This window comes from Apostichopus japonicus, chromosome 14, assembly GCF_037975245.1.
Source record: "Apostichopus japonicus isolate 1M-3 chromosome 14, ASM3797524v1, whole genome shotgun sequence".
Classification (NCBI taxonomy): Eukaryota; Metazoa; Echinodermata; class Holothuroidea; order Aspidochirotida; family Stichopodidae; genus Apostichopus; species Apostichopus japonicus.
Window position 1 is genome coordinate 12,643,094 of NC_092574.1, and position 15,908 is coordinate 12,659,001.

The 15,908-nt window shown below is 35.9% G+C and overlaps 1 protein-coding gene across 2 annotated transcripts in view; it reads right to left on the reverse strand.

Annotated features, from left to right (window-relative positions):
* LOC139980290 (IgGFc-binding protein-like) overlaps positions 1-15,908 on the reverse strand; it is a 157,216-nt gene that overhangs the window by 121,878 nt on the left and 19,430 nt on the right. For both annotated transcript variants that reach the window (XM_071991838.1, XM_071991837.1), the window contains exons 9-22: positions 15,656-15,856; positions 14,854-14,961; positions 12,738-12,971; positions 12,369-12,473; positions 11,471-11,581; positions 10,662-10,772; positions 10,110-10,316; positions 9,178-9,294; positions 7,712-7,837; positions 4,881-5,111; positions 3,396-3,512; positions 2,269-2,493; positions 1,114-1,230; positions 230-424 (exon numbers count right to left, since the gene is read on the reverse strand). In XM_071991838.1, coding sequence (XP_071847939.1) covers positions 230-424; positions 1,114-1,230; positions 2,269-2,493; positions 3,396-3,512; positions 4,881-5,111; positions 7,712-7,837; positions 9,178-9,294; positions 10,110-10,316; positions 10,662-10,772; positions 11,471-11,581; positions 12,369-12,473; positions 12,738-12,971; positions 14,854-14,961; positions 15,656-15,856 — 2,205 coding nt within the window. The remainder of the gene's footprint in view (positions 1-229; positions 425-1,113; positions 1,231-2,268; positions 2,494-3,395; positions 3,513-4,880; positions 5,112-7,711; positions 7,838-9,177; positions 9,295-10,109; positions 10,317-10,661; positions 10,773-11,470; positions 11,582-12,368; positions 12,474-12,737; positions 12,972-14,853; positions 14,962-15,655; positions 15,857-15,908) is intronic.

The window sequence follows — 15,908 nt, forward strand, 5'->3', positions numbered from 1 at the left end:
TCTGTTGTTTAATTAAGCCTTTCTTGATACCCTTGTACAACAAATTTTAGCACCTCCACCTCCCCCTCCCCCTCCCCCTCCCCCCCCAAGCTGAGCTCTAATAAATGGTGTCAAAGGTCTGAATTTTCTCTCAAAGAAATTTGAGTAAACCTATAATATGCTGGAATCCTGTTAGAGTAGGTTTTATTAAGATTTCATCACTCCAAATCAATTATGACAATAAACTCACAATCCATGATAGTCACAAATGCTGAATCGGCAGTTGGATTTATGACACCAAACGATACAGATGTCAATGTCACAGTAAAATCTATAGTTCTTGGTGGATTGGAGGATGCCACTGGTATATCGATGGGTCCACAAGTCTGGCCTTGAGAGATTACACCAAATTCCAAAGTGTTTATGCCTTGATCAGTACTGCTAACTGTGTTACGAAAAACAAAAGAATGAAATTAAATTGAGAGTTGAAGATATCAACCATCTTAATGATACGATATACTCGTCAAGGTAAGATCAAATCAATAACCTTCAGGACATGTTAACTTAAACTAAGGCTGACAACAAACAACTGCATTCCATGAGAATGTGTTTTTTTTTAACATACAAACACTGTCAAACAATTTTTTGCCCCTCCACCGCCCCAAAACCTTCCCATCTCATGATTCAAAGCAAGATCAAGGTTGCTTGTGGGTAGTCTTACCGTTGCATGACGATACCAATGGCCTTCCAGGTTTAAAATGCAAATTAAATAGGCTGAAAAAATGTTGCTTTTAATAAGCATCTGTTGCATTAAAATCAATGTAAGAAGTTTAACAATGTGTTCTGCAAATGCGTCTGGCTACTTTACATTTCGCCTACAGTTAATGTTATAGTGAAAAAAAGAACCATTTACTACATTCAATTACAGATCAATTCTCTGATAAGTATTCTCAACTGTAAAGAGACTGTATAAAAAGCAATGTTCTGTACAATGACTGTATATTGCTACAGAAGTTTCCTGACCAAAGGGAAATAAAAATGAGACAACCATGACGTCTTGAGAACTAAACTTTCATGAAAAAAATACATGTAAACTTAACATTTTCAAGAATGAGTCAAATGGAAGGTACTTACCAAAAACGATGAGTTCTCCTTGTTGTGCTACAGCAGGTATGAAACATACCGTCAGAGTAACCATGTCAGCATTTATGGCGGCAATGTAATTTACAGGGCTAAACCCAACGGTCACAACTGTCAACAACAACAACAACAAAAATCAGACACAAATTGCACAGTAACTAAAATGAAATAATCATTGAGAATTGATTTTATAGTTTAAACCTTAATTAGCCTATGAGATATAACTAGAAATCAACTAGAACGAAATAAAAAGAAGAAAAAGAAAGCTCGGAGATAATATTAGTTCAAAGAGTAATATAATGAGTGACTGCAGTAAACTGTTTGAGAAGACAAGCTATCATTGAAGTCACCATCACAGTTGACATGCTTTTTTGTTCTTTGGACTTTGTATTCCTCAGCTAAATGGCATAGATACCAATAAAAAGAGTACTCTTTGTAATGAGAATATATATATATATATATATATATATATATATAGATGAGAATTAGTTAAGACAAGTGAAACACTAGTAGTTGTTACTCAGTTCAAGAGTAGAGCAACTTAGTTGTCTGATGTTGTCTGACCAACAGAGTCGTCTGATGATCGCTCAATGTGTGAAACTCTGGGTAACAGCTACTATTGTTCCACTAGTCTCAACTAGTTCTCACCTATACTTTGCTCTGTCCACCAGACGAAGATCACTCTGCGCCAAGATAGACGCAAATCTATCTTTTAGTACCCTGAAAAATAAAATTTAACTAAAAGCAGGAAATATCATTAAAGCCATCTTTTCAGGTTGAAGGCCAGCTAAGCGAATCTTATCAATCTTTCCCCTGAAAGTTCGTCTGCTACGAAATACAAAAATACTCTTATTATTGTTTATTTCCTGCAACGTGCGAGGCATTTGGCAAAAATGTTCTTTGTACATCATCCCCTCTCCCCCTTTCACACTTTCCCCTGGACACATCCCTGGTACAAACAAGTGCAGTTTGACAGAACTGGGTATCAAACCAGGCCAGTCCTTAGTTGAATTTATTTTCAATTAAATGACTGATACTACTTATTTTTTGAGGGGGATGTTTGTCACCATGATTAATCAGGGAAATGCTACATTCTCTGACATTCTTTCTGGATAAGTGTAACAACCTTGTTTCTTGTCTAGTACCCACCATCATTATCGGTTATGCTGACGTCAAATGTGTCAAAGTTTGTATTAATGGTTGCGGTTCCAAGAGTGACAGCTACTAGTGACACTGTGAACTGGTGGCCAGCTGGTTCAAAAATGTTATCATCAACTACAGTTATAGTATCCAAAGAGCAGAGTTGTGTAGCTAATATGGTGGCTGAATTAGGCACCACATAGTTGGTTGGTGAGGGAGCACTATTTGACAAACCTGGGAGTGAAACAAAAGAAAAACTATTAAACAACAACGTTTTGTGCATACAGAAGCTAACTTTAACCAGAGAGGTCAACTGACTAGTCAATATTTTAAAGCTTAATCTGGGAATAAATCCTGATCAGTGCTCTTTTGTGCTTTTGTTATGGCTGGTTACCAACACCGGAAAACCTCATTTGGGTATTACCCAAACTAAAGACTGCAACTAACCTTTATGTCACCCTCATCAATTTTTTACCAAATGAAGGTAGATATAATGTGAGTTATAGAATCTGAACCAATTTTATAATCCCGACATCTTTCATTTTCTGAAAAACCAAAGTTTGTACTTTATCTTCATTTCAAATGAAAAATGTCTATATTAAATATTTTAACATATCTGATACTTAGACTTAAAGTAAGAGTTAGTATATGTGATTCCCAGTACTAAATTCACAGCTGACATATCTGATACTTAATACTGAGTTAACAGCTAACATATCTGATTCTTAGTACTAAAGTAACAGTTAACATATACTTTTTACTAAATTAACAGCTAACATATCTGATACTGAGTACTTGAGTAACAGTTAACATATCTGATTCTCAGTACTAAATTAACAGCTAACATATCTGATACTTAGTACTGAGTTAACAGCTAACATATATGATTCTTAGTACAAAATTAACAGCTATCATATCTGTTGTTAAACACGATTTAATATCTAGGAAGGTATACACTATACATTTGCACATCTTGCAGATCATATATAGATATATTATTATCTATTTAATATCTGATGATTAACTACTACAGTAATAATTAACATATCTGGGTAACTGGGCACAAAGTTATTTCAGCTAGGTATACACTATACATTTTGCGCTGTACAATTTGATATCTGTTGAGGTATACTTACTAACTACTGTATCAGTAGCTGATGCAGTGTCCAAGCACACATTCAGATTTACTGTACCAGCAGCTTCAGTAGCTGTAAATTGGCTGGTTTGAAACCGAACCTCTGGAACAATATTTACTGGTAAAATAAAGAAAAGATAAAATAAGAGCTAGCATTAAAATGCAACGATATCTTAGTTCCTTAACGCCTACTTTTCTAATTGAAATTCTGAGAAAATTATCATGCAGTCCTATTGCAGAATTCCATGTTTATTCACTTTGTCAATCATGATATTAAAGGTAATGCCATGTTGAAAGATATTGGCAATTTGCAGTCTAAGAGGTGATCATAACAAATACATTTCTATTGCTTGGGTGCTATCCCTATGGTAGAATATTCATTCACACCATCATTAGTGGTGATCCCCAATCAATACATTTCTATTGCTTGGGTGCTATCCCTATGGTAGAATATTCATTCACACGATCATTAGTGGTGATCCCCAATCAATACATTTCTATTGCTTGGGTGCTATCCCTATGGTAGAATATTCATTCACACCATCATTAGCGGTGATCCCTAACCAATACACTCCTATTGCCTGGGTGCTATCCCAATGGTAGAATATTCATTTACACTATCATTAGTGGTGATCCCTACCCAATACACTCCTATTGCCTGGGTGCTATCCCAATGGTAGAATATTCATTTACACCATCATTAGTGGTGATCCCTAACCAATACACTCCTATTGCCTGGGTGCTATCCCAATGTTAGAATATTCATTTACACCATCATTAGTGGTGATCCCTAACCAATACACTCCTATTGCCTGGGTGCTATCCCCATGGTAGAATATTCATTCACACGATCATTAGTGGTGATCCCCAATCAATACATTTCTATTGCTTGGGTGCTATCCCTATGGTAGAATATTCATTCACACCATCATTAGCGGTGATCCCTAACCAATACACTCCTATTGCCTGGGTGCTATCCCAATGGTAGAATATTCATTTACACCATCATTAGTGGTGATCCCTAACCAATACATATCATACGACAGCTAATTGTATCACACTTCAAGGAAAGTCCAAAACAACAATGTTTACAAGGAAAGTCCAAGCCAACAAGATTATACAAGGAAAGTCCAAACCAACAAAATTATACAAGGAAAGTCCAAACCAACAAGATTATACAAGGAAAGTCCAAATTTTGAGGGGAAAAATGTGTGATGACGACAACTTTGATCCATTCCCTAGAGAAATGAAGGGATTTATCAAGCAAAAGTAGGTCACCCTTCAAACAAACACATCTAAGAGTTTTGGAAGAAGATATTTGTGAGAGGGTGATCTTTAAGCAGAGTGAATCGTATTTGCCTTGATTATTTCCACATTGAAAGCCTTCACTGAAGAAGATTCCATAACATCTACTAGAACTAAAACCTTTGAAATATGTTCTTTGATTTAACGCTTGATTAAAAATACTTTCAGGGGCTTGTTTTACCATCATTTGCCAGGATGATAACAGTGTAGGTGTCAAGATCTGGATTGATCTGGATTCCTCCTGGTGTTGCGGTACTAAGACTTAAGATGAACGTTTCGTCCGTTTCGGTAACAGTGTCATCGTTTATGGTTATAGAAAGGGTTGTACAACTCTGACCGGCACCAATTGCACCAGCAGTTGGAGTTACGATGTCATTAAAACTGGTTTGTGGATTAGATGCGGTGGTCAAGGCTAAAGAGGAGAGCAAAAAACGATTAAGCAAGATGAAGACTGTTGGGAAAAATGTCCCCGTCAACATTAACATGATAAGAACATGAGCTTATGATATTATTATGATAAGAACATGAGCTTAAAATATGATCATGTACTTTACTTTCAGACACATGACAAAGGAAGAATATTAGCCTTGAAGTATCATAGACCAACAAAATAGAAACTTTTAACTGCAAGTAAAGTTTCAATAACTATTCAGGCTTTCAAGAGATTCAACTATAACATATCAGAAATCTCTGGAATGCTGCTTTAAGGATAACTTGATGATTCCGTTGGCACGTCAGTGCATGCCTAAATGCTTATGTTAATCCATTGTTCTATAAGTCCTCACAACTCAACCAAATAATGTTCTTTTAAACGTCATACAAACAATTGAAATTTAGCACCAATTGTCCTTGAAAGAAACTAATAGTACCCAAATGTAAAAAATGTAAACATGTCATTCGAGACCATAAAAGTACTACGCTTTGCTATTTGAGTATTGTGTTGCACCTGAGTAACTGACCGAATAATGCTCTGCCCATGCTGTAAATTGCGCTGTATCATTTTGGTAAATAGGCAAAATAACTCCTGCCCATGCCTCAAAATACATCATCAATGTTTTTTCTCTTTCACTGGGTCAATTCTTAACGTTTTTCATTTGATTCTGAGTAGATCAAAATTGCATTCCAGAAAGTGGTTACACAAGTTAGGTGTAAATAATGACTGTAAAACTTAGCTGCACTACTATATTTTCAAATGTTGGCATCTTATCTAAGTTGAAATATTATCTATCAGAAAACATTCTCAGAACACTATACCAGACCCTGATTGTCCCGCATCTCACTTATTGTTCCATTATTTGGTCTGGTACATACAATACCGACCTTAACAATCTTATCATACTCCAAAAGGCAGCCATTCGCCACATAACACACTCAGCCCAGGCCCACGTGAGTTCACCAGTCCCCTATTTAGGAAACTTGACTTACTAAACTTGCACGATCTCATTAAAGTTAAGCTTGCATTATTTGCTTTCAAGACCTGGAATGGATTACTACCAGCTGCCTCCAACAATGTTTTAATCATAACATGAGGCTTGCTAATTATGCCCACTATAATCTTTACAATACCACCAGCCTAAAAACCATGCAACAAAAACATGGAATCTACTAACGAATGATTTAAAGAGTAAAAAGTCAGTCACATAGTTTAAGAAGTGGTTTATATGTAAGGAAATAATAACTAGTTACTGACTACAACCAAATTATACTTGTATATAATTACTACATATGTAATGAACATTTAATATGTTATTACATTTATGTATATGTGTATATATATCTTTTCTTTTCTTTCTTCAGGGAGTCTTCAACACTGTTAAGCTTATGGAAGACTTCCCTCTACTTTGTACTTTTGTGGAAAAACAAATAAATAAGTTGGCTCGAAAATATGACAGCTACAGTCATCTGTCAGTAATACATACATGCATATCAATATATATATATATATAAAGAGACCATACAATGATGTATCCATAGATTGCATGCAGCAGATTTACAATCAATAGAATATTCACACTCCTGTAAATGACATGATTTATGCATGAAATATTAATCAAGAGAGTGGAAAAAGTTGAAAGTGGTACCATCTTAAAGTCTCAATACTTGTTTGCTGATCAATTTTGTAAAAAACAAAACTTCTGAAGCAGATTCATTGTTTCGCATTCTAAAGGCACTCTGACCAGGTGTGTTTAATTGATAAAAGCTGTTGCAATCGAGAGAAAGAAATTCATTTTCTGCTGCCCTTATGGCTCGAACCATTTACCACGAAATCACTGCGACCACCCATATCTACATGTTCATTACACAAGTGTAACGTACCGTCTACTTTTTTTTGCTCAATTCCACGGAGGGAAACATCTGAAAACACCTTTTTATTCATTGCAATGGAAAGAAATAACACAATTTTGCAAGCTACATCAGTAATGTTACTATTGTGTTTTTGTCCCTTTTGGCGTTCCTTGTGTATGTTCCCTCCAAGGAGAAGCTCCGCCATTGCACATGTGTTTTTGCGGGATAGGAATAGAGATACACCGAAGAAGGAAGCCCTACCAAATGCACTCGAGAGGAGGAAGGGCAGCCAGAATTGGAAGAAATACTCAGTAAATGCCGTTTATACAGGTAAGACCAAAAGAAAGATACTATTCAAGAGAAGAAACCTAACACTGGCTAGCCAGGAAATTGAAAGTAGTCCTATAGGCCTAAGCCGCTTAATGTTTGTGAACAAAACAGAGAGATTTGATTGGTGCATGATCTGTTGGGCGGGGCTTGCAAATTTGGATTGATGTTTGTAGAATCTATGGACTCTTTAATAAATCTGGCGGAATTTCATTCAGCTCAAAATGTTTAACGAGAGATTACTGAATAAAAATAATGAATATTGATATGAAAATTGCATAGCACAGTGTTATTTTCACTGAGCTTTTAGGGCAGCAAGTTAAAATTTGGCAACAAACATTGAGACTTTAAGCTAAACACCATTTCCTTTCAATAAGAAAAAGGGTTAAAGATACTTACTGAATGTGATATCAAATGTTCTGGGTAGGGTTTGTGGATTCGAGTCCAAGCAAACTTGAACCGTGATGGTTTGGGCAGCTTCCATGACTGATATAAACGCAGGCACTGCTTCAAACTGTATCATAACTGTAAGAGGAAGATATGGCATTAAGGTACAAGATCAAATGTTGGTCACTTCCCTAATAAAAATACAGAAATAGTTTTACTATCAATTGTGGATAAAGATTTTCCCCCCTTACAGCAAAAAAAAAAAGGTTGTAAGTTATATTCAAAATATATAAATTTATCACCACATTCTCATATCATTTTAGTTCTTTCCCCTAATGAGAGTGTGGGCTAGGTCTTCCATGGGTTGTTGACTAACTCCGATTTCCTAACAATACCAGGTAGAGCAAATGACTTTGTTCCTTTTATGGTATACTTTTTCTCTCTTTTCCCCTTGCAGCTGTAAATCTTTTTATGAACTTCATAAATTACTTTTAAAAATCAAAATTATTTTTGTAGGAATTACTAAAAAAAGAATTGTTGTTTAAGACCAAAAAGGTAACCAGCAATCAAGAGGTGCTTCACAGCATTGAAGTGGAAGACATTGCAAACTAGCTTTGGAGTAATGTGATAACTTGTCAGTGGAACTCTGCTTTCTGTTAGTTTGACTGATATTTGCAAACATTCCATTTATGTGATCAGCAATTTATAAATAAACTTTATGTAGTAGTAAAAGTAACCTAATTATGTAGCTAAATGTCTGATAAGTTGTAATGGTATCCCAACAGGATCTGACTTTAATCTCTTTAATGAATTCAAAACCCTGAGCTATCGCTATGTCTTGCTTTACTGCACTGATGGATAAAACAATAGTACAGTCTAAAAAATTTGCAAAATGCAAATGATTTATTGAATTCCAAAGTAAACTCGCAACAAATTTTTGGCGAATCAGATGAGATCCAAAAGTGAGACTTCTTCTGACAACTTTTTGTGGAAAAAGTTTCAATTTTAGTAACTTTGAACTATATTGTAGGTACTTCAGTAATATTACACAATGATACATTGAATGTATAGATGATACATTGAATGTATTGATGATAAATTAAATGAAGGTTTACTTTAGAGATAGAAAGAAAGGCAGTTAAAGGAGACTAAAGTTTGGTCAAGGACAATACTTTTGGACAAGATTTTAGTATAAACTTAAAAGGAGAATAATATTATACTTTCAAAATTTGAAAGTGTACAACAACAGCTGAGTATCTTCTGTTCTATTAACAATGGCAGCATTTGTAAACACAGTTCTTGGTTGATACGCTGCCGTGATGTTAGGCACATTTTTACTGTAGACACAGTTCTGGGCTGTGTCAGGAATACACAGGGCGTAGGGCGATTGGCACTCGTAAGCGCTAAACAAGCTCTCGAAGGCACAATTGCGAGGGCGAAAAAAAAAAGAATTTAACGGGAAATTCAAAATCACCTACCAGGCGTATTACAGAACTGGCCAATGTTGGTTGTTATTGCACAGTCACACTGTGCATTTCCTCCAAGTGCAGTACATATCCCACCATTACAAGGATTATTGAAACAAACATCAACCTCTGTAAAAGGGGAAGAAAGTTATTACACTACAATTAGTCACAACGTCCACTAAAGTCACTTTAGCTAGTGGAAAAATATCTACAAGAATTACAAAATGTGGTATTTCTTCATCAAGACTTACACCATGTATACTGGTCCAATAACAACAATAATAATATATATATATGAATTACAACCTGTATGGAAAATATTTGTCAAAACACAACTAATCTTCTTGACTTCTTACCATTCATGATGTAAGGTTTATAGATGAGAAACATGTGTATAAATGGATGTCAATTCTTTAGATCAAGAAAAGCATACATATTCAGTCACAAGACCACTCTGTTTTAATGTCAAATTTGTAGTCCATTCAAATAGAAATAAAGGCCCTTTCTTCTTTATATAATTTTACAAAATAAGTCATTTTTATCAAAAATTTGGTGGAAAAAACCCCACAATACATCAGTACGCGCCAACGCAAAAGTAAAAGTAGAGCAACATTGCTGCTGAGTCTCAATAATGTCATAACGGTAAATACACACTGTGAGTTTTGGGTCTAGAGGTACATGTGACGTGCATACCACTTTCCAAGCTTGATGTAGAGTTGATTAATACAAAAACAAATAGCAAGTAGTGAACTTGGCTATTTGAGACTCACCATGTCCCATATATAAAAGACATACTGTGGCTATGAACTTTTGAGAATTATAATACACTTTACTCACTAACTCACCAAAGACAGTGATCTTAAATTAACACTGGGTAAAATCCTGCTATCACACATCAGGGAATGTTTTCAAGAAGAAGAAGAATCTGTTCTTCTTTTGCTTACCATTAATTATCAATGTGAAAACACCTTGCTGGTTGTTAACGACTGCACCATTTGTTGCTGTTAAAGTCACTGGAATGTTCTCAGTGCCTTCCAAGGTGTTATCACTGAAGATGACTATCCTGACGGCAGCACAAGTACTGCCGGCCAGAATGGTTCCTGTGGTCGGAACATTTATGTCAGCTGGAAAACCTTGATTTACACTTAAGCCTGTCACAGAGAGTAAAACAAAAGCATCAGAAATATAACAACAACAACAACAACATCAGACATATCCATCATTTTATCATTTAGAGCAGGACTGCTATATGTAACCTTGCATGTGTAAAAGCTGTATTTATAGCAGGTTATTGCAATGAGAGGGCTGGTTCATGGCCAAAAAAATACATTCAAACACATGCCAGTGTAAACCATCAGCCCTCGTCGTTATGCCAACTTGGATGATCTGCAATCATGGAGAAGCCGGGAGATTCATGCAGGCCTACTGGGCAATTGTTTGGAGAGCAGAGTAATAAAATGACTGTTGAGATACAAAAGATCAAAAATTTTACCTACCAAAGGTAACAGCAAAGGTGCGAGGCACATTACTATTCAGACACACATTGATATCGATAAACCCAGCATTCTCCAGCACAGTTGAGGTCGTAATCGGAAACTGGATCTGAACTGAAAAGAAAAAAAAAGGACATAAGAGCAGATAATATCGCAGGCTTAAGACGATAATTGATTCATAAAATATGTTACAAAACTACTGAATAAGTTATATCAATTTTTAGAATTTTATCATTTCAGAGAATTTCCCATTACCAGTTCCTGAGGAGAGACAAAATTGGTGTCACAAATTAATTTTTTCCTCCTAGTCGATTTCCTGGTCACCCAGTCGTAAGGTTATGGCTTGGTACTATGTAAACACAGGGCTGCACGGATGTTATAATAGCAATTGTCTTAAAACTCTGTGTGAAACAACACATGCATTTATCAATGATGAACTCACACCAATCAATCCACATTTGTTTGAACATGAGAAGCTGGTCTTGATATACTATTTTATATACTTGTTTTTATTTTATCAGCTTGAAGGACTCAGCTGATATCAGGTTATCTGCTTGAGTGAATAAGGTTAATTCATAGTCACTAATGAGGAACCATAGGAATGATACTTCATCAAAATTTGAAGGTTTCTTTTACTCATTGCAATATATTATATAAAATTGCTTGTATACAGATATTTCTGGTGTCATTTGCAAAGAGCTCACTTCTCTTATTGGCTACAAAGTTAACCTCATTTTTTTTCTTTTTTGAGTGGGTGTTTTTTTAGATTAGAAAGAGCAGAAAAGAAGAAGAAGAAAAAAAGAAAATCTCACGTTGATTTTGACAGTTGGCTCCATCAAAGAATGTTGCAGAACAGTCACAACTGAATGCATTGTTAGCAACAGAACACACACCAGTGTTACAAGGATTGGGATTACACAATACTGTGAAGAAAATTGTTCCAAAAACCATTGTTTACCCACAATTTTTTTAAATCATCTTCCTTCATGATTTTGTTACCATCCATGCTACCCATATTCTAGCAATAAGATGATTATACTATGCAACAACCGATGATGCTTCATACCTCATTGTAAAGTTGTACTGTATGTTACCAATGAGGATGCCCACAATTTAGCAGATATGCTGCCTCAATAATACTTACATCAAATTATGCTGCACATCTTCTGACATACTGATGCCTTAACAATACTATCACCAATGGTGATGCACATATTCCAACAAATAGGTGCCCTCATTACACTACTACTCAATGGTGATGCCCATATTCCAACAAAAAGGTGTCCTTATTATACTACCACCAATGGTGATGCCCATATTCCAACAAATAGGTGCCCTCATTACACTACTACTCAATGGTGATGCCCATATTCCAACAAAAAGGTGTCCTTATTATACTACCACTTATGGTGATGCCATTATTCCAACAAATAGGTGCCCTATTATACTACCAACATCAATGGTGATGCCCATATTCCAACATCATCAATATGCATCATAGCTAATGTTTATTCATAAATAAAAGTATAATTAAGAAAACACTTGTAAAATAGTCAATCTTTGATAGATTTCGATGGGAGTTGCAGCTATTTTTGATTTTTAATGCCTTTTAGGGTGGTAAGGACAATGCTGTTCATACATGTTCTAACCCTCAAAGAGACTGTCATTATCAGTCTTTGATGTAAGATTAACAGTAAAATTAGTAATTACCTGGAATGCTACAGTCGTCACCAGTAAATCCAGTGTTAGTACAATCACATAGTGTTCCGATCTCTGAACAGACTCCTGGTCCACACGGTGAATTTGCACACCGGCCTATAATATGAAACAGAACTATAGTATGCGAACACAAATTCATGATGGTCCATTACACTGGTCCACAAATTTGCAAGAAAAGGAAATTTACCAATTACATATTAGTTACTTTTGACTGGACAAAGCCATATTTTTTACAAATTTGTTTGTTGTCTTGCATGGAAAAGCTTTCATAATAAAAAATCTGCTTCATTTTGTGTTTGAAACAGATTAATGATCAAAAGCACTAGGCCTCATGACCTGGAATATTCCCAAGGTACTTACCGGGTATGTTAAATGAAATGATAGATTGAGCATCACTGACTCTGAACGGTCCTTCAGCTTCAAAGCCAAATGAGACTGTCCCGGGATTAGGAATGATAGCTTCCACAAGTGGCACCAAAAAGGTCTGACAGTCGGCATTTACAGGAATTATGAAATAGTTTTCAAAAGTCAGTACACGATCCAAGGCAGCATTGTTCACATCAATGATATTTAAACCAGACACGTCGGAAATGTCTGTAGAATAAAATTGTAAAAATGACAAAGAAATAGAGTAGGCCAATAAACTTCATTACGATGAAGTAAAAATGACACAAGTACTTTCCATGTTGTTTAAAGCCTGTAACAACAATGCTGGCATGCAAACAAAACCATCAACAAATAATATCTTGAGCCCAACTTATGGGCACTATTGTTCCTTGCTTAAAGGAAAATAAATGTCTTGTATATATTTCATCACCCAATATCATCATCATACCAAATTCAGTTGATATAATATAACACTGTCTACTATCAAAATACCTACTTCACACATGGTCAGGTACCACATCAGTCACTCCAATACTCCAACACGAGTGCCCTATGGCACCATCCAAAGATGGGTCTAGAAAAATGTTGGCTCAAAAAGATTTGGGCCCAAAAACAGTCTAAACAAATATTGGTTCTCATAATGGGTCTGACAAAATGTTGGGCCCTAATGGGCCTAAGATATTTAGGCCCATATGTACCAGCTATTAACCAACAACTGTATTCAAACTTTGGATACAATCCGATTTTAGGGTGTGGAGTTAATGCAACAAAATTGGGCCTAAATAGTACCAAAACTATTTTGCCCAAACAAAGTGGCTCAAAATGAATTTTTTCCCAAAAAACTGAACCCCAAATGGTGCCAAAATATTGGGCCCCACATATTTTAAATCAAATTTGGGTGCATCTAGATGGCCTATATGTACCAGCTATTGACTGTACCGAGTTTGGCTACAATCTGACTTAGGTTCCAAAGTTATTGCAATGTAAACAAAATAAGAGTCTAAAGGGTCCCAAAAATATTGGGCCCCACAAATTTGGACCAAAAGAATGTGTCCCTGCATGCATTTGAGATAGAAATAAAGTTTGGGTCTCCCAAAACTTGGCACGGAATATTTTGGGGCCCAGATAGTCCCAAAAAATTAGGCCTGCATGCACCAGCTTTAAACCCACAACAGTATAGCATGTTTGGCTACAATCTGACTTACGGTTGCGGAGTTATGGCAGTAGAGATTTTTATATTTTGACCCCATAACCTCATTAATAGTCATTAGGTCAGCACTAAAAAAAAAAAGGGCACAGTGTCCTTCTCACTATAATACATTGACATAGTTTGACAATATCCATCTCTCCATTCTTCAGTTATTGCAGACCCATGCAAGTGTCACAGAACGCACACACTCCCAAACCTGACTGCATAGGCTCCTTGGCTTCCAGCAAGGAACCAATCATAAGCCATTTCAAATGCCTCAAAAGAAAGTTGAAAGGACTTTGTGAGAACATTTTCAAAACATTTTGATTCAGTCCATGTTGGATGAAATTAGACTGTTGGCTGTTTTAGCGAAAATAAATAATCTTACATTTTTAAGTGAAGTGTGCTATAGATATGCAATTTGTTTTTCCATTGTGAAAATATCCATTGCTTCTGACATGCCTATGAGAATGAAAACCTGTCTGTGAAATAAATTCAACTTCTAATAGCCATGCTCACCGTTCAACTAGCTGTCAAATGGCATAGGAGAACAGGCATATTTTGGTGGAAATGACAATAGAAGGCAGGCACTTCTGTTGACCATATGCAACCTTTGCTTCAAGTGAGAACCTGACAAAAATTATGGCAAAAAAAATCACCCACGAAAAATAAAAAGGAGATTCTGACCCTGCCTGCTCCCTCCCTTCCCCCCCCCCCCTGACCTTTTCCCTTTTCAAAGTTCATATTTCATAATAAAATATTGGCCAAGCTCAGAGCTCTTCCTCTATACAGCACATGGAAGCAGGAAGATTTTATGGCCCAACAAAGATTTTCTTCACTAATAATTCTCCCAACACATGGAAGGTTACACACTCAACCATCAATAACATATATACTCACAGAATATACCCCCTAAGGTTCCGCCATCATTTTTGCAAGCTGTTACGCGTAGGAATTCACCAAACCCAGTCTGCACTATTGATAACGATTCAATAGTGATTAAAGAAGCTGAAAGCAAAAATACAGCAAAGGTTGAAAAATGTTCAATCTAGTTATGATGAGACTTTGGTTCTTTCCAATCGAAATTTCCCTTGAGAAAAAACAAGCAAAAAGAACCCTGTATTAACTGTATTCACTGCCCTCCAATGTAAGAAACTACTTACTGCTCTCGCAGTATAACCTTTATCTTCAGCTTCCATGATCTCTGTCAAGAAATTTCAAAATTTCCCTGTTTTGGATATCAAAAATTCTTATCCAATGGATACATCGTTAACATAGAATAAATAAATAAAAAATTTATAATAAACATGACACAAATACTATCAGACACAGTCTGTCAAGTCAATTTTAAAAGAGAGAGAAAATTTAAAAAAAAAATGAAATAAAAAATAAAAGATTTTAATCAGTGTGTTCATCATTCATTCAGGTCAGTGGGCACTTTCTGCTTAAATTCAAAGATATTAGACAATCGGACAAATATGAATTCAAAAAAGATTTTACACGGTAATCACTGAATTTTTGCAACGAAAAGTTATAGACTTGAGCCACAAAGGACACACCAGCTCACAAATAATGGCATTAAAGAGACCTTCACTGTCAGCTAGTTTTAATGCCTCAAAATTATAAGTCCCTACCCACAGTCATGCAAAAACAATGAAAACTGTTTTTGAACAACTATTCATGGGTTTTAAGAAGAACTCACCAGTGGAACCTACAGGATATGTGTAAACTAGTAACTCTGGACCTCTGACTTCATCAATGCTGAGCATACCAAGTTGGACTGTAGTAAATCCAAAAGAAGGGAGTTGAAGAGTAATCGACTCTACCTGACGTGCTCCGGAAAGAGTATTACCGGAGGTAACGGCAAAGTTACCACTTCCGGTGATGGCATTTGTTGTTAGAGCTATGAAGAAACAGAAAAGCTAGTTTTTAACATAAAAAAGTAATGAACTAGG